Source organism: Copadichromis virginalis, linkage group LG4 (genome assembly GCF_057382275.1).
Source record: "Copadichromis virginalis isolate Kocher_CV1m ecotype Utaka linkage group LG4, C_Virginalis_male_GT1.1, whole genome shotgun sequence".
Taxonomy (NCBI): domain Eukaryota; kingdom Metazoa; phylum Chordata; class Actinopteri; order Cichliformes; family Cichlidae; genus Copadichromis; species Copadichromis virginalis.
This window is the reverse complement of record NC_140621.1, coordinates 28,477,274-28,497,153: the sequence shown is the minus strand read 5'-3', so window position 1 is coordinate 28,497,153 and position 19,880 is coordinate 28,477,274. Positions and strand designations below refer to the sequence as shown.

At 38.3% G+C, this 19,880-nt stretch overlaps 1 protein-coding gene across 3 annotated transcripts; it reads left to right on the top strand.

The window, feature by feature from the left end:
* Positions 1-1,687: 1,687 nt before the first annotated feature.
* On the top strand, positions 1,688-14,365 carry atp6v0a1a (ATPase H+ transporting V0 subunit a1a). Of its 3 annotated transcripts, none has more exons than XM_085454703.1 (22): positions 1,688-1,817; positions 2,872-3,035; positions 3,494-3,572; positions 3,751-3,848; positions 3,935-4,063; positions 4,902-4,984; positions 5,218-5,344; positions 5,429-5,511; positions 5,595-5,688; positions 8,249-8,461; positions 8,788-8,938; positions 9,206-9,345; positions 9,482-9,648; positions 9,755-9,845; positions 10,015-10,133; positions 10,231-10,447; positions 10,555-10,662; positions 10,754-10,861; positions 11,413-11,430; positions 11,936-12,053; positions 12,185-12,356; positions 13,361-14,365. In XM_085454703.1, the coding sequence occupies exons 2-22, from the start codon at positions 2,919-2,921 to the stop codon at positions 13,452-13,454; spliced, it is 2,526 nt and encodes an 841-aa protein (XP_085310829.1). In that variant the 5' UTR covers positions 1,688-1,817; positions 2,872-2,918; the 3' UTR covers positions 13,455-14,365. The 3 variants fall into 3 exon arrangements, with proteins under 3 accessions (XP_085310829.1, XP_085310828.1, XP_085310830.1); XM_085454702.1 differs by having other exon boundaries at positions 11,386-11,430; XM_085454704.1 differs by lacking the exon at positions 11,413-11,430 and having other exon boundaries at positions 1,689-1,817.
* The last annotated feature ends 5,515 nt before the right edge of the window (positions 14,366-19,880 follow it).

Sequence of the window (19,880 nt, the reverse complement as noted above, 5' to 3'; positions counted from 1 at the left end):
CACACACATGTATTCTATATTACTATTCTATAATGACTTAAATTCTTCTTGTCTCCAGAGTATGGCTCCACCTCTCCAGGTTGTCTTCCGATTGATCTCTACTATCACTAAAGATCACAATGTCTAAAATCTATACAATTTGAATCCATCTGCCACTCCTACCACACAGCTCACCACATCAATATAGACTTCCCCATGCAACACCGCAGTTCCTCTCTTGGTACCCCATCAGATACTTTCTCTCTGTTCACAAAGGCGGGTGCAACTTCTTCTGAACCTCTTTAAAATCATCAATTACAACAATTTTGGTCTTGTTTAGGCAGCGAAATTAAATTACATTCTTAGAACTTCATTTACTGTAACTTTTTTTTATGATAAATGGAAAATATATCTTTAAAAAACAATAATATGTATTGATAAAAAATGAAAAAATGTCTCTCCTAAGAAGCTCTTTTAGAACAGATGTAGTTGTGATGGAGGCCTCACTAAACAACAATGTATTAAAACAGACAACAGCAGATTGATACTTCTGCAAGGCATGAATGCCAAAATTACTTCTTTACAGGGGTTCTGATGTCTGTTCATCCATCCATCTCTTACTCGGTTAACTTGGTTAAGGACATTGACTGAAAAACAATTAGGTCTTTGCCACAAGAAAAAACAAAACAAAACAAACAAACAAACAAAACCATTCCAAACAAACTCAATGGGGTTTATTTGAAGAACTTATAGATTTTATCCTGGAAAACAACAACAACAAACAAACAAAGAAAAAACTGTGAGTACCTAGTGTGGGTTTACAGCTTCTTCACACAGTACAAAAACATGCATGTTATGTTAATAGGTGATTCTAAACTGCCCATGAATGAGAGGTAGATAAAGTGCTTATAGCATATAGAATATAGTGCTGCAAGAATGGATAGTTACAGTGTGACTTAAAAACAATGTGAGCAGTCAGTAAGAAGAGAAAAATGATGTGTACATAATGTGTATAAATGTGAGTACATTATGTGGCTATCTACAAGCACAAATGCCCGGAATATAAAAAAATAATGCAACAATAAAACAGAATCCATTTATCCATTTAATTCATTTAGAATTTAGATTAAAAGAGAGCTCAAAAGAAGGGTTGGGACAGGGGTGGGGGTGGGGGCCACTGGCTTTTCAGAGTGTGGAAAACAGAGCTGACACATGCAAGAATTCTTGTCGTTGCTTTGAATGTATATACTAGTTTGGAATGAGTGTTGATTGATCCTGAAATAGATAATTATACAAAAATGGGGACAGTGTTTAACAGTTTTAATGGTTATTCATGGTTATATATACATATACATATTCTAAATAGGTCTACAGTTCAAAATTCTGTAGAAATATTATGGAGAAATCCACCATAGTGTGATGAATAAAATCTGAGTGGGTTTAAGGATTATGTCATAATTTCTATGTCATTTGATGTCTCTGTTACACGTTTGTAAAGTAAGTCTGTCTTTTGGTTTTCTTGATGTGCAGGCTATCATTTTTTTGTATTATAATTGTGTACTCTCAATTCATATATTTTGGAATTTGTCAAAAAAAGTCAATACTTCCGGCGAGGGCATTCAAAATAAAAGTTTCAAAAAGATTTAAGAACGAAGTCCTGGTGGTTGTATAGTGATCACGTGGTTATGGTTCGTCGGCGTCGTCGATCGTCATAGGTTTCCGGGACACTTCCGCTTCGAAAGTCGAGGAGTAACCCTGTCAAACGGCCGAGCAGTCCACAACAAACAGCAAAGAGGCAACTGTAAGATAAAAAGGAAGAGACGATCTCCACGTAAACAGTAAGGACAACTATTTGTAAGGTTATAAGCAATTTTGTTAATATTACGCTAACACTAATGTATTAATTTGTGGGCTAAGGAAGTGAAGCTAATTGCTGAACAACAGGTGTGCCAAATTAGCGTTAGCTCGGCTGCTCATTCGGCTAATTGTTATCCAAGTTAAGACAGCCCGATTTCAGTAGATAATAGTAAAATAGCATGTCGTTGCACTAATGTTAAAGTTCGCCTCTAACCAGTAACGCTGGCTACTCTAAGCACTGCTGTCAGCTCGTGTTTGCATTGCTCCACCATCGCTAATTGGCTCTTCTGTTATGGTAGTGTTGCTGGATCAATACCTTGTAAAAATGACAAAGGTTTTGTTTATTCTAAGCAGCTACTTGTAGGCTTTCTGACTTGTTTGGCTGTAATGGGTGAAGCCTCTGTAGTCAGGTGATTGTACCACCTGTCTGACGTGTTTGAGCGCCTCTGCTGTTAATTATTGAGCTAAATGCAAGGCGTTTAAAAGGTGTAGTTGCTTATGCTTCCAAACCTGCTTTAGTTACATGTACACTCAGTGGTGATGGAGCTTACTACAGCTACAGGTCACATGCTCCCCTTTAATCCAAACATAAGCCTTGTGTGGTAGTTTTTTACAGCAGGGGGTTATTATACTGCTTAGCTGCAAAGCATAAAATCTATACCTTTTAGTTTTAGCTAAACGCTCTTTAAGAGGTGCTTTCTCATGGCCTTGGCTCTTAACCTGTGTTTTATATTTACAGCAGAAATGAGGTCCTCTTATTGTGTTGCAGTAGCCCAGATCAAACTCTTTGACCATAAGTGCATTCTTGCACTGATCATGAGATCAGCATGAGGCCTGGCTTTTTTATTTCTTCTTTCTTTAAAAAAAAAAAAAAAACTTGGTACACTGGTGTTAAACTAACACCTCACTGTTAAAGGCTTCCTCATTAGTGACAGAGAAAAGTGCAGAATGTAGAACTGTTAAGGTCCACTACATTTTTTTTTTTTTTTTTTTTTTTTTTGCTTTAGCGTTCTCTAATCTTTTATATTTGTTGAGGTGATTTGTGGATTCACGGGTGCTGAGTGCTCACATCTTGAAGCAACATGGGAGAGCTCTTCAGAAGTGAAGAGATGACGCTGGCTCAGCTCTTCCTCCAGTCGGAAGCTGCCTACTGTTGTGTCAGTGAACTGGGAGAGATTGGGATGGTCCAGTTTCGTGACGTAAGTCTGTTTTTTTTTAATCAAACTTCTAAAGCATTACTTTTTATTATCTTCTACTATCTGAAAGTCGCATTAATTAATTATTACGGTCATGCATGTGGTGACGTAAACAACATCATTAGTGGCACTATTGAGAGAGTGGATGCCTTCTGCATCATGTGCTCACAGCTGACCCTCATACGTGCATGAGAAAAGCCATTCCTGACAAGTCCTGAGGGAAGCTTTGTTCTTGAGCGTAAGATGGACAGTAACACAGAAGCTCTGTGCATCAGCATGTCTTGTATCATCAAATTGTTTCCATTAGTTTAAGAAACTATACCCATTACAGAGTTTAGACTTAACAGAATATATTAAGTCTAAATAGTGTTTACAAAAACCTGCATTATGGCAGCTATTGGTTATATTCTTTTAATTGAATTGTTTATATTCGTTGAACCTTGTGTGTTTTTCCTTTGCAGCTGAATCCTGATGTGAATGTGTTCCAGAGAAAGTTTGTCAATGAAGTACGACGATGTGAGGAGATGGATCGTAAACTCAGTGAGCGCTCTTAAATGTTCATTTTTCTATACCAAACTGCATTAGTTAAGTTTCCACCCCTTAAAGTATTAAAATACAGTTATATGAAGATGGTAGTTCATTATCCAAGCTTTACCATTCACTTGTATGCCTTTTTTTAAACACCTTCTGAAAACCTTCTTTTACATTTCTCTCATAGGGTTTGTGGAAAAAGAAATTAAGAAGGCTAACATCCCAATACTCGATACAGGAGAGAACCCAGAAGTTCCTTTTCCAAGGGACATGATTGACTTGGAGGTGATTTTTGTTTCTTAAAGATAAGTGTAAGTGCTGTCATCTGCTACTTCAGTCAGCTCATAATCCCTCTCATTGTTTCTCCATAGGCCACATTTGAGAAACTGGAGAATGAACTGAAGGAAATAAACACCAACCAAGAAGCGCTAAAGAAGAACTTCCTGGAACTGACCGAGCTCAAGCACATTCTGCGTCGCACACAACAATTTTTTGATGAGGTCAGCTTAACTGCACACAGGCCTATAAAACAGCAGCACTCCAGCCTGTCGGTATAACACTGCCATAGCCAGAAAGGGAATTGTGACTTTTACATTTACAATCTCCAACTGTAAATCAAAAAGAAGCAAATATTTAACTAGTAACATCGGAAGAAGCAAATTGTTAAATGGCTTTTGTTTTGTATCCAAGAACAGGCTATAGTGAAAACAATACTTAACTTTTAGAAATGTATTTATTGTGGCAATTGGGAAGTCATTGATGGCTTACAGTCTGCTGATAGGCTGCCTGGTATGGTCTCTGTTTCATACAGACGGAAGCACTTATTGCTGTTATTGACGCTTTGGTAAAGCAGTGTTTGCACTCATGTCTTTTTATGGCTGTTCACATGCTGACCCATTTACACAGGTTATTCACAGTAGTTCCTGTACATTAAACGCCCTGCTGTTTAGTACTTGACACTGATTTCATTCCAGGCACTTTGTTCATTTGCCAGACTTAATCCTTGCTTTTTCACCTTTGGCCAGCACCTATTTCACTTCACTGCCTTTGAAAGCAAACCTGGCTGTTGACTTACCACGTTAGGTCATCTTTTACAAGTTATTATGAGGTTTGATGAAGGTGAATCATTAAGCCAGATAAAAAGATGTTCAGCCATTAACTGGAGTGAGAAACTTTTTTTATTTTTTTATTAAGCTCCCATCTGAATGTCAACGTTGCTGTAAATAAAAGCAGTTTGAGACATTTCATGGCAGTTTTCGTGTGTCTGTGTGTGTGTGTACACTGTAGAGAAATGATTATGTTGCTATTGTTACTAATGATTTGTTGTCTGTCCTGTAGATGGAGGATCCCAGTTTACTTGAAGAGTCATCCATTCTCCTGGACCCAAATGAGCCCGTTAGAGTGGCTCCTCTCAGGCTAGGGTGAGTCTGTTTTGAAGTACTGCACAATTTAAATACCTCCCACAGATGAGCTCTGATTGCCCCTCTTAGTCAGGCATCCAAGGTCACCTAAAGCAGAAATCCATGCAAAATCTATCTGCAGTTCAGAATTCCTTCAGTCCACACCCAAAAGTGATTGTTTTAGCTTTCTTGTCTTTGAAGTTAATCAGAGGGTGTTTATATTCCTTTATTTATCTTTCTAACATATTCTATAGATTTGTTGCTGGAGTCATTGGCAGGGAGCGGATTCCCAACTTTGAGAGGATGCTATGGAGAGTTTGCAGAGGTAATGTGTTCCTGAGACAGGCAGATATTGAAGATCCTTTGGAAGACCCAACTACGGTAAGTGCTGCTCACAAATGAAACAATTGTGAAAGTAGTTGAGATGTTTGTGTTTTCTAACTTAACTTGGTGATGTTTCCACAGGGTGATCAAGTCCACAAATCTGTCTTCATCATATTTTTCCAAGGAGACCAGCTGAAGAATCGAGTGAAGAAAATCTGTGAGGGGTAGGTGAATTTGCATTTCTACTGTTAATGAAGTGTCGTTGACCAATAGATTTTTTTTTGCTTACTTATTAATGTGTTTCTAGATTCAGAGCGACACTGTACCCATGTCCAGAAACCTCACAGGAGAGGAAAGAGATGCTTGCTGGGGTGAATGCTCGCATTGATGACCTGCAAATGGTAAATACACATACTCAGAACTGTCTTACTAACACTGAAAAGCAAGCTTCATTTGGTTGTTTCTTTTTTTTTTTCTTTTTTTTTTTTTTCTCATTTTTGCTCTGTCAGCAAGACATTTTTTCTTTGTCATGAAGACGTTACCACATTTCCTCCTCTTGCTCATGAGGATGTGAGTTATTTTCTGTGCAGAGACATGTCCTTTAACAGGAAACCACGTTTTTGTTTTTCTTGTGCGAGTAGTGCAGTGTTTCCTAGCTCCTCATAACAGTTGTCTACTCCCAAAGTGGCTCAAGGGAATCCCTCCTTCCTTTTGCTTTGCACATGACACTCCTCTTGGTTTTTGACCATGTAATGTTACAGCAGGTAAAAGAAGTGTTGAACACAAATCAGTTTTCATTTTCTAAGTAAATGTATATCTAAAGGGGTTATTGACATGAAATTCTCACCAGATGTCAGTAACAACCTATCCATTTTATACATAAAAAGAAATGAAACCATAGATGTCCATAAAGTGTAATAATGAGAAATGAAACAGTAGAAAAGGTTTTGAGTACATGAAGGAAGAAAGGTATAAAAAAAAAAAAAGCATGGAAACTTATCTTAGAGTTGGAAAACAATCCTGCCACTTAGTTCAAATTAATGTTAGCTAGTTCAATCCCAGCTGATGACCTAAAAGACGTTGTCTCATTACCAAGATGCCAACATGTCATGATGGGTAAATCCAGTGAGCTCTCTCAAAACCTTTGCAGCCTTATTGTTGCAAAACATACTGACGCCATTGATTACAGAAGAATTTCTAAACTAGTGAAGGTTGCAGTGAGCACTGTTGGGGCCATAAAGTAAAAAGCATAATTAGAAGAGTTGTCCAAGAGCCAAGGACCACTTGTGGAGAGCTATACAAAGACCTGGAATCAGCAGGTACAATTGTTTCAAAGAAAACGATAAATAATGCACTTGACTATCGTGGCCTGTATGCATGCTCACCACAGAAGACTACATTGCTAAAGAAAATAAGCCTGTGAAATACTGACAGAATGCAGTCTGGCCAGATGAGACCAAAGCTGAACTCTTTGGATGCCATAATACACACCATGTTTGGAGGTCAAAAGGCACCGCTTACCATCCCAAAAACACCATACTAACAGCGAAATTTATATTATTAAAGGAAGGATTAATGGGAAAATGTACAGAGACTTTTTTTGATAAAATCCTACCTGAGCAATTCATGTGACCAGTTTCTCGATATGAAATATTCAACAAATCTCAGTTCAAGCATGTTCAATACTTTTATTTTTCCCTGTGTTATTTTTTTAATTATTACACTATTTTATGTTTATTTTTAATACTTATTTTACCCACTGTACATGCAGTGCTATGGGGATTTTACATCATGTTACACAGACTCGGGTATCACTGAGGTCCCACATGCTACTTCACTCTGTCAACCTGATGTGTCAGCACAGTTCAAGTGTCATGTACTTGGATATTGATGAAACAATGACAGTTTAAACCACAGGAAGTTAAAAAAAAAAAAAAAAACTAAAAAAACTTGCACAAGACAGTTGCTTGATACTCAACATGCCCTGTGCATGACAAATCAATGGATACTTCTTTGCTCCTCTGCATGCTGGGGGAATGTGAATCTCTGTGTTTGTGGATTATGCTTGTTGCTACTTGGGCATGAGATCCACGTAACAGAACGGCATGTCAGTGTTGTCTCAATAGCAGGCAAGAATTTGGGTGTGGGAGACAACAGCGATAGATATGAGCCTTCTCTTTGCTAGTCATGGGCTGGGTTTTTAATCTCAGTCATAGAGCAACATACCTGTGAATATTCTGTCTCCCTTATGGGAATCCCTTAATGGATTAGACACCCTGTTGCTCTTTAGCATGACCTTTTTTGCTCACCATTTATGCCAGTAAAAGGAACGTCTGATTCATTTATACTATTTTTGTTTTCTTTCGATTCTGTTTAATATTACACAGCCCTAATGTTAGATTTTTACCTTCAAGGTCATCAAAAAAAATTATAGTAATATTGTGATAGATATAGAAACTTGAAAAAAATTATTAAAATGAATCAGTAGTTTCATTAACCGTGTCCTTGGTTTTAGTAAAATGATTGCATTCGAACTTGAAACTAAATGAAAATAAATGTGTATTGAGGTGCAGAGATGTGTGTAACCTTTACTGTACAAAACCATACGCACATTTACACTGTCTAGTTGCAAGGTATTATATTTCACACACCTGTTATTGTATTTTTATGAATGGTAAATGTCAGTGAAGAACATGACAGTTTCTAACAATTATATTCAGAAGTTTTAATAATGGGTCTGATTTGGAGAAAGGCACCACCATTACACTGATGCAGTTTCTGCTGAAACATGATGGCAGGAATGGCTGTTGGCTTTCTGTGTGACTTGTTTTTAGAGAGTCTCATTGACATTCATAGATTTATTTATTTATGTGGCCAAAAGAATTCTTCATGATCTCACTGATCATGTCAAAAAAAATGTATTGCTACTGTGGCCATCACTGCTCTTGTTTGTCATTAAAGGTGCTTAACCAGACTGAGGACCACAGGCAGAGGGTCCTGCAGGCTGCAGCCAAGACAATAAGAGTTTGGTTTATCAAGGTGAGGAAGATGAAGGCCATCTACCACACCCTCAACCTGTGCAACATCGATGTCACTCAGAAGTGTCTGATTGCTGAGGTGTGGTGTCCCATCTCAGACCTGGACTCCATTCAGTTTGCCCTGCGTAGGGGGACGGTGAGTAACAGAGGAGCAGTTTATATTTGGTGTAAACTAGCCAGTCAGGTTTTTACAAGGAAGATGATTTCATGTTTGAAAAAAATCAGTTTCTACTAAATGTTTTGGGGTTTTTTTTTTTTTTGTTTGTTTTATGGTTGAGTCCTTTTTGCTATATTGTCTAGTTCTACATGTGGTGTAACAATAACAAGAACTCGTTATGGCTCTCAGCACATGATCCGATTCTTGGAATAGCTAGTTTTGCATTGTTCCAGGCTTGATGATCTAAAGTTAGGACTTTTGTTGCATGACATTCATATTTTTTTTATTTTATTTTTTGGTTTTAGGAGAAGAGCGGCTCTACTGTGCCTTCAATCCTCAATAGAATGCAGACCAAACAGACCCCTCCAACCTACAACAAGACAAACAAGTTCACCTCAGGCTTCCAAAACATTGTGGACGCTTATGGAATTGGCAGCTACCGTGAGATTAACCCAGGTAAGCAAACTATGAATTCTGTGTGTTAATGCCCAGCTGGTTTGTGTGGACCTTTTTGTATAATGTGGCAGTAGGTTTCTATAATCTGTTTACTCAGCTGCCTTAAGTATTGAGTTACAGACAATTAAAAGGCTTTTACTTCAGCTCCCTCATCAACCATTATCACCATGTTGGAACATTGTGCATGTTTCATTCATTTCTTTCTTTCTTTATTGACATACTACACCACCCTCCACCCTTGTATGATGCCTGCCTCCTTGTCTCCAGCACCATACACCATCATTACGTTCCCCTTCCTATTTGCGGTTATGTTTGGTGATCTGGGCCATGGGACACTCATGACCTGTGCTGCTCTATACCTTGTGTTAAGAGAAAGCAGACTGATGGCACAGAAGAATGATAATGAGGTATGGATCCCATCATTACCATCTCATTAGTCCTAAACCATCCCTTGTCGATGACACACAAGCACCGATTCCACAGGACATCGTGCATTTTATTTTCACAGTTTCCTTATGAAAGTTCAATATCTTTTTGTGACAGATATTCAACATGATGTTTGGGGGGCGCTACATAATTCTGCTGATGGGAGTCTTCTCAATGTACACTGGCATTATTTACAATGACTGCTTCTCAAAGTCCCTAAATGTGTTTGGGTCTGGATGGAGTGTCAGACCAATGTTCAATTCCAGAGCTGGAGGCAACTGGACGTAAGTGTCACTGGTAATAATTGACAAGAGCTTTAACACAGGGACTTCTTTTTTTTTGTTCAGTATGTAAGCTCAAAAATCTGATCTCTGTCCTCATTCTGTTCAGGGATGGTACACTTAATAGCAGTACAGTTTTGCAGTTGGACCCAGCAGTTGATGGAGTCTTCAATGGGCCGTACCCCATTGGCATTGATCCAGTAAATCATTTTGTTTTTAATCTTTTGGAGCTCCATATTTATACATCTATGTCAGCTATTTTGTCTGTCAGTTACAAAAAAAAATCCACAAAAGTCAGCAGTCATTGGCAGACATAAACTAACCTGAATACTCGCATAGTTTATAATTCGTAATTGCATTATGTCTCAGATATGGAGCATTTCTGTCAACAAGCTGTCATTCCTCAACTCCTTCAAGATGAAGATGTCTGTTATCCTGGGGGTAATTCACATGCTGTTTGGAGTCACGCTAAGTCTCTTCAACCACCTGTGAGATTTCCATACCTATGTATAATTATGCATTGATTCTTATGTTTTTCTTTTTGAATTTGTGGACTTCTAATATTCTTTTTGTGGTTTTCCTCAGGTATTTCAACAAGCCCCTGAATATTTACTTGGGTTTCATTCCAGAGATTATCTTCATGGCCAGCCTGTTTGGCTACCTAGTCATTCTGATCTTTTATAAGTGGGTCTCCTATGGTGCACGCACTTCCAGGGATGCTCCCAGTCTCCTTATTGCCTTTATTAACATGTTCCTGTTCAATTACAATGACCCCAATAATAAACTATTCTACAGAGGACAGGTGAGATCAGCATACTTGCAACTTTCTTTTTGTCATGAATGAAGAGATCCATCTAACTGTCCTTATTTTTTTTTCTCTTGTACTTACTTTCCACCTTTTTTTTGTAGATGGCCATACAATCCCTTTTGGTGGTAATCGCCTTGGCATGTGTCCCCTGTATGTTAATAGTAAAAACTCTGGTTATGCGAAGACAGTATTTGTGGCGGAAGCATCTGGTAAGATAAAACAGTCCGCGCTCACAGTCACTCAATATACTTTTATAATAGATTTAAATAGATTACCTCATTACGTTTCACTGTGTTACAGGGTACACAGAACTTTGGAGGAATCAGGGTGGGCAATGGGCCCACTGAGGATGAGGCTGAAATCATCCAGCATGACCAGCTCGCACAGCAACCTGAGGATGAACCTGAGGTAAAAGATGTGTTCCCACAATAACACTGAAGTCAAACATCAAAAGTTAATGTCTTTTTGTATTACAATAATTGCATACAGAGCATAAGTAACAACAGGACAGCAGCTTGCTGGAGTAACTCGGGAGAAGCACAAGTTAAAGGATCTTTTCACATCTTTGAATAATTTAGTCTTTCAACCTTAGTTGGAGACAGAAACTTGATGCCTTGTTTTTCCATTTCCACCCTTACTGTCAACATCAATAATGAATACAGACATTATGGATCCATTTTCTTGTAATTCCTGCACGGATTTAACACAACCATGAACAGATGGCGAGTAGTGAGTTATTTTACCTGGACTTCATAATTTTACTTATGTAATCTGATTACTCGTTTTATTTTAAGATGATCTGAAAGCACAGTGTGCTCATTCGCTAATGTTGGTTTCACTCGATTCTCCTTTTAAATAATTAACTGGTTTCTCTTGTTACTTTCCTGTTTATTGACGTTTGCCTGTCCGTGTGTGTGATGTCAATAACCAAGCGTTGCCTTTTGTCACCTGCTTTCAAGGCCTGTGAGGAGGAAGAGGTAGGACAGGAGCTCATGCTGCACATCCACCTGCACCCTATCCCCTCATGTTAATATACATGTCTTCAAAGTCTTTCCTTTACTGCCCCTGCTTTGTTGTCAACCATTGCCTGCTGCTACTAGTTGCGTCTGAATGTTTGTCATTGTATGGTCTGGTCAGGGACTTCTAAATGTATTCTATTGAAAATGGGCAGGGATTCGTCATGTGGCGGGTGCCAGTAGGCCAGTGCTTCCCTATGGTCTTGGTGATGTGCATGAGGCATCAGGAGGGCAGCTGACTCTTTGGGTTCACAGGTTCTTATGATGATGATACCTCTTTTTATTTTCGGGGTTGATGATCTACAACAAAAAATGGCTTTTCTGTCAATTCCCTCAATCATTGGTGACACATTAAAGCTGACTTCTCCTCTGTGGACCTCAGGACCTGTTGTAGAGATGTTGTTTTCTACTTTTTTTTTTTTTTTTTTTATGCTGAGTAAATGAAACCACTAACTTTTACCCACAGTTTAACTTTGCGGATGTAGCAGTGCATCAGGCCATTCACACCATAGAGTATTGCCTGGGTTGTATCTCCAACACTGCTTCCTATCTGAGGCTTTGGGCCCTCAGTCTGGCTCATGCACGTAAGTCACTTCACCTGCAGTATTCAGTTATTTAGTAAGAGAAATGGCTCACTGTATTAACACCTAAATGCTTTGACTCTCAAAGGAATCAGAATAGTAAAGTTGGTGTGTATGTGCTTTCTTATTCACAGAGCTGTCAGAGGTGCTGTGGTCCATGGTGATGCGCATAGGCCTTTATTCTCGCAGCCTTGGAGGCTTCATCCTTCTGGCCATAGTATTTTACCTCTTCGCTGTTCTCACAGTTGTTATTCTTCTCATTATGGAAGGGCTGTCAGCGTTTCTGCACGCATTGCGACTGCATTGGTAAGTTTAGTTTTAATGTTGTTTTTTAGGATTTGTATATGTATTTGCTTGGGTTTGATATTAAACATACACTAATACCTTTGTGAAAACTTGTTAGTGTTGAAGGATAGGACTCCTTAAGGCAAATTACTGTCATTGCTACAAAAGCAAAGCTCTAGCTCCACCTGCAGGCTACAATTAATGTCTCAGTGACCATCCCAAGTGCTCAAGTTAACAAACTGGTTTTCCAATCATCTCTCCTGGCCTCTGTCCTGGAATAAGTCTGCTCTTGTCAATGTGGTGCTGTTCATTTATGCTCTATGTGTGGCATGCATAACAGTCTGTGGCTCGGCACCGATGAGCCTTTGTTGCCTCCTCATAAATGTCTTTGTCTGGCTTTGCTAAATGTCACGCTGGTTTTATAGTTCACCGGCACATTCACAGAGCACGTCTGTGTTGCAGCCGGCCTTCACGAAATTGTCCTTTCCACAGGAATGCTGGCTGAGCGTGCTTTCACAAATTGTCTTCATGGACAGTCTGTTTACATTTTAAGCGAGGGAAACTAAACGACCCCTCCCCCAATCAAAATATTTTTATTTCCAGTGATATCTGGAAACCATGTAATTACTGAACATCAAACTGACAAAACTGATACGCACAATGTGCAATATGTAATACTACATATTTCTTCTTGCCACACCAGACGGGCTTTGGAATGAATGCTATCCATGGCAACTCAGCTAAAAGGTCATCCAGCCATCACTGAGCATTGGCCTTTTTTAAAAATAGACCCTGATCATTTTCCTGAAGGGAAGAGGCTTAGGTGTCTGTCCCAGGATGTAGACATGAGCTTATGCAGGTGTGTGCAGACTGTGGAATGAAGAGCAGGGGGCATCAGCCGCTACTGCTCTGCTCAGCATTAACCAAGCTGCCAACTATCGTCACTGTATGCACGACAAGGTTATTGTATGAAAGTATATATGTCTTTTTTTCAGACTGATTTTTATTGATTTCTTTAATCGTAGGGTGGAGTTCCAAAACAAGTTTTACTCAGGCAACGGCTTTAAGTTCCTACCTTTCAACTTTGAAAGCATCCTGGACGGCAGAGCTGAAGACTGAACAAATCCTCTTCCTCTGTTCATGCCTCTAATCTGTTGAATTTGTGTGGTGGTGAATAGTGATATTTTTTTGTGTGATGCAGTTTCCACCTACTTGTTACCATAGCTACATAACTACTACATACTATTTACTTAGTCACTCGTCATCGTGTCTTGTGTTTTAAACTTCCCACTAGAATTGGTACCTGGAATATGTATTCAAACATAATTATTTATTCATTCCTTAATAGCCTTGATTCTAATCTGTTGTCTTCTTTTAGTCGGGCCTTTTTATTTTATGTTTTATTTAGTTAAATGTTATTTATGCATTTGGGTTTTTTTCTCCCTTTATTGCACTGCAACTTATGTACCATATACACCATGTTTAAAGTTCATATCTGCTGCTGATGGATTTAGGGGATGACAGACTTGTTTTCTGATTTTCTTGTATGTCTTCGTATTGTTATATTCTAATTTTCTTTGCTTTTCAGAATCATTTCTCAGTCAAAACCTTGTGCACTGCACAGCTCATCTATTTGGTTTAATAAGAAAGAAAATGCATACTAACCTCACACAGAGCTCTATAGCTCTGAAGGGAATGTTAACCAGTTCTTTGCAAATGAAAAGACTTTTTCATCCATTTGAGCCATTGATATGTTTTGTCTCTGTTCTCTCTGACGATCTACGTGACAACAGGGGAATCTATAGGTGTCCTAGTAGGTGGATTTTCTGTAGAAATGTTGCACTGAAATCATTGCACATTATCAGTCTCACTTTAGATTTTGGGTCCTGTATTATGTTTTCATTTATGCTCAGTTGTTTTTGATTTGACACAGTTAGAAAGCAGTAAGAACCACATACAGCAGACATGATCTTGTCAGAAAGGATTAAGCATCACACGAACAATAAAGTGGGAAAGGCTTTAAAATGTGGTGTTTGGCTTGATTTTTGCTTATCTTACTTTCTGCTGCAGCAGTAGAGCAAAAACAAAAAGGTAGCACTTTATTAAGTTTGTTAGTAAGTGCTTAGGTCATCATTTATATATCATTACTCATCCTTAATATGCTATTTATGTATGTTTATCCATCTGTTACTGTTACACGATATACAGCTATAGCTATCACTGCTGCTACATCACTGCTAGTATAATCATATCAGTCATAATACATCTTAATGAATGGCATAACAAGAGGGAATAATGCTATATAAATGACGAATTAACCATTTGCTAATACCGTAATAATGCCCTAATAGAGTGAAATTATTATAAAGTGCTACATACAAAAGTTACCTTTTTTAAATGTGTATTTAGAAATACATTTTGACTTTTTTTTTTTTCTCAATCATGCCAAACTTAATGTATGGACTTTAAAGTTTTTAGAAACACTTTACATAAAATCTCAAACTATATGTATAATGATTTGTTTTACTTTAAACCTCCTCTAGGTGGCACTATTGGGTAGTATATGCAGCTGAGATGGTTCATAAAAAAGGAGAATTGATTTGATCACTCTAGAGCTAATAAAGACCCCTAAAGTTGCTTTTGACTAAATATTTGGACAGCTGGTTTTATTATAGTACTTTCTGACCAATGATGCTACCTGTCATAAGGAAATGTATCTGCTAGTGCACTGATGAACTGAAAACATATGTTTTAACTGGCCCCTTCTTAAACACAACCATGATGATTTAAAGGATGTTATTCTATAATGAGTCCAAAAAGAAGTATCCACTTGTGTCCTGACCCATTTTGAAAGATTTTGTTTAACTTTATCTGAAGCAAATATCTGTGATATGTAGAAGTCATCCTTTTTAAAATCGTACTCAAAGTAAAAAAGTATTGACATCAAAATAACGAGTACTTTATGTAAAATAGCCTGTTAATCATATAGTTACTGAGTGCACTTGTGAATTTTTTTGAGGTAAAGGTGGTATAATTTTGTTGATCTTTGGTAGAATATCTTGGAAATCCAAGTCTTAATGTATAATAATGACTTTTGATTATGCTTTCTGTTAATTGTGGCAACTGGCTGCAGTGTGGTGGAAGTATGAAGTTCTATTTAAACCACTTTTTTTTTTTTTATTTTAGTGGTTGATAAATGTACTTAGTTACTTTTGGCCAATTTAGTTTGACTTGCCAAGACAAAGTCTAAGACATCCTTTTGGCAACGTGAGCAGCCTGACTACAAACATCGTCCACCACTCTGGGTTGAGGAACATAATGTTCTCTATTCACATGCTTTCGTTGTATAAAGGGGGAGCAGGGGGCTTCAACAGCCCAGGGTAATAATAGAACTCTTTATTTGTCTTTGTCTCTTTTTTTCTTCTTCTTAGAAAAACTCATTTAATTTGATTTTTCCCAGTGTGTCCTGTATAACCAGGGGTGAAAGTGAACTTGCATAAGAGCCCCAGATATCTTGCTGTGTTTACACATCCAGTGAATTTAACTCTGCTGTTTCAAAGCTAGAATCGCAGTGAGACTGAGCTTATGACTTTGCTCCTTTATCTAAAGCAAACGTGAACAAATAAGTGTACTTTAGTTTGGCAGGAAACAAGTATTCAGGAATTTTGTGTTTCTTCTCGAGCTGTAGTAGAGTTTTCTTGAGGATACCGGAGATGCTTTTTCAGCTGTTCTAGGACTTGGTGTCCTCTGGATGCAGGCAGAGAAAAACAGGTTGATGATATTGTCAGGAAAAGACAGCTACAACAACAGCAACTAAAGATCTTACAGCACAAAATCAGTTTTCTGTACTGCAAAGGCCTAGCTACACTTTAGTATTTTTTTTAATTACTGAGCAGATTCTCTGCAGACTGAACAAGTCCAAACTACATAATATTGCACATTTGCTGTATGACTGTTCTCGCAGGAATGGCTCTCAGCACCTTCGGCGTCTTTATGGGGTGACTCACTGTACCTTTTTGGTACACTGCAGCTGCAATAATATTGATACTGTCATTTGGTCTTCTGTTTTCCAACCACACAAGTTCATGCATTGTGTTAGAATTCCAGATAATTAATAAAAGTCAAACCTCTCATATAGTTTACTATTGTATTCTTAAGAACACAAAGATCCAAGTTCATTCAGACAAAGGAACACAATTTTATTACTCTTAGGCTGCTGTTACACATTTCCATCACTTACAACGATTAAATTAGCGAGTTATTTATTGCTACCCTAATACTGCTTACTAAATCCTATCCCTAGTCATGGCTTTTGTACTAAAATATGATTTAAAGGAACTTAAGTAAACACTGAGAAAATTATCCACTTAGCTAAATATCATTATCATGAAGATGTTGTCTTTAACACCATAAAGACTTAGATGGCTGTGATAAAAAGTACTGTGTATTTTATTTGAGGATATCAGCACAAAACATGCTGTTAGCACTCAGCAGCTTCTCCACTTTTAGAACTGTTCATAAACCATAGGACAGGGGTAGAAAAATGGTCAATATTATTACTATAGTCAGAGGTTCTCATCAAACCACCAGGGGGCTTAACTGTCGTGCAGACAGTCAGTGTAATGACTTAAAGAAATTAATTTTATGCAATTTTTCCTTAATTTAGATGCAGCAGAGGCGGCAAATTAGAAAGTAGAACAGACTGGGGCTGACAGTCTGACACATGGCACCGGTACAGGAGCCAGACCAGGGACTCAGTTAGTAAAAATACCAACCAAGAATAAGTTCTGTGCTCTAAGCATTCAGTCATTGAATGTCCTTCACCAGTCATAAATGATGGACTAAGAAGACTGACACTCCTGCACAGATAACATGGCAAATGTAAAGACTTTCAAACTTAGTTTCTTTGCACCTGATCCTTCTGAAGGGCTGAAACAATCTGTTCTACCATGTAAGTGTAGGTTTTGTTCTGTCTTGACAGGACTACAAATAGGTCCATGAGGTCAGTAGGAGGCCTAGGTGAGTCTGGGAACCTGTTTTTGCTTTTGTGCACTACTGGGACTTTATTACCAGCTCTCCAGATCACATTGTTCTCTAAGCAGTTTTCCATGGCCTGTCTGGCCTCCACCTATTGTTTCCAGGCACTTTTTTATACACTGATTTGGCCGGAAGCTTTATACAATAAAAAAACGAAACGCATAAATGACAATGTTGAGCACAAGGGCAACTTACAAATACGCTCCATACCTTTGTGCAAAAGAGTTGCGTAACACAAAAAGCCAGAAGAGATGGAAAACGAGAGGGGGATAGAACGTGTCGGTTGCATAAAAAGATATGACAGCTGACTTTTTGACTAATTGATTGCTGTGGAAACCCTGAAAATATTCCTGGAGGCGGTAAGTTCAACTAAAATGTCACCAAGTTCCAGAAGAGGACACATTTTCTTCTCTTTTACCCTCAAACTCTTTTGCAACACCCACAGAACTCATAAAAGTTACCAGTCATAAAGAAAGCCGAACCAAAACAAACAAAATTAGCCTTAAAATGCCAGTGGCTGCTCCCAAAGTCTTTAATATGAATGAAAAAATGTCTCCAGTTTGAAAAGCTTGATCATAGCCAGAATCTCTAACCTATTGTCTGTGTGATAGTATATGTTTATGGTGATTTTTTTGGTACTGAAAGAAAAGACAACTTTTTTTTTACTTTTTTGATAATATTTGAGAAATGTCTTAGCTTTATGCATGATGGCTGGAAGTATCACTAAAGTCTTGCTTGAAAGAGAGCCATGTTTGACATGAAATATAACCAAACAATTTGTATGTATTGTATTTGTGTGCTGAATGTACAGTACCTTGCTGATCAAGGACCATAGTAAATGCAGAGAGTGCTGTTGGTTGAAAATCAAAAGCTCAAAAAGATCCAGACCACCAGAATCTGTTCCCGGACAGTTTGAAATCTGGACTTCCTCCCAACTCGTAGTGAGTCAGAGGACAGAGTTCATTGTGGGTACTCTCGTGAGTGCGTGTGTGTGTGTATAACTACAGTCTAAGTACATGTGAGTGGGCATTCATGCGCACCGGGCCCTGCAAATCCAAACAACAGAATTGGCAATGTTTTTGTTTCTTTCCAAGCGCTTACCCACACTGAAACTGAGCCTGAAGGATCAACTTAGCAGTGTTTCTTCTCCAGCTTTACAGTTGAAAAGTTCTCTTTGAGTTGAACGTGCCTATTGTGTGGCTTTTTGAGTATGATGTGTGCCAGTAGTGCCCCCATTTCGTAGAAGGACAGTCACCGCAGACGGGAGGAAAACAGGCAGCAGCATCAGGTCGTGCTACTCTTTGTTGAGAATACTTTTGTTGTTCTTCAGCTGTTTCCAGGGACAGAATAAATAGCTCCGCTTAACCAAAGGCATTTGCCTCCCTTGCTGCTATGAATGCATCACCATGAGAAACATATTACCAGCGGTTACGAGTGTTTTGCCTCTTTTGGAAATTTTTCTCTGTTTCTTTTTTCGTTTGGAAGCACCTCCGGGACACGTGAAAGAAATGTTCTCTATGTTTGTCCTGGTCAACATCTAGAATGGGAACATTTAGGCTTTCATTTTTCATGGCTGCCTTTATGTCTGGGAAGTGCTGCATGATTCTGGGGTTAAGACTAACTTTGTTCGGTGACTGTCAGCTACTTTCATTCATCAACTTCAACTGACTGTATGAGTCAGGGAGTCAAGAGCTATGGGTCAACATAGAAATTAGAAATAGAAAACAGTTGTAGTCAAAGGTTTACATTCACTCATCATGGGCATGAATGTCATGCTAATTTAATGTCTCTTAGTAGATTGGACATTGACCAGACACTTTTGTTTATTTGACCACTCATCTTGGCAGAATCAGTAGAGTTCATTGGTTTGTTTTCCTGGCAAAGTCCCGGCTTTAAAGAATAGTTCACAAATTTTCAGTACGGTTGAGATGGGGGCTTGGGGAAGGACATCCCAGAAGCTCAAAAACAGTATTCGTGTGTTTTCATGTTGGAACAGTTAACTGTGTCCAAGTTTCAACCATCTGCCTGTTGATTAAGGAGAAGTTGAAGATTTTACTATTCATTGCACTAACCATTTGTGCAAAACAGCCCCAGGGGATGATGCTACCACCACCACGCTTGACAGCTGTTACAGTGTTCTTAGGTTTGAAAGGTTCACCTTTACTCCTCCAAACACATCCCTTGTCATAGTGGCCAAAACACTGAATCCTTTTCTTGTCTGACCATGATGTTTGAATTTGCTATTGTTCAAAAATGAATCTATAATTCTTTCTTGGATTTTTCCACCGTTTTGAGTATCGGTCAGTCCAACGAAAATCAAACAAATCCTTTTTTATGCTGGCAAAGAGAAACTACCAGTTGCAGTGATCATGATCACTAACAAGTTAACAAGCCTTGTCCTTGTCAGGGTAAAAGACATTGTAGTATTATATTTAAATAAATGTATGTATAATAATTGAGCCTGTATATATACTTTGATTATGCTCAAACACATACACACCGCCACAC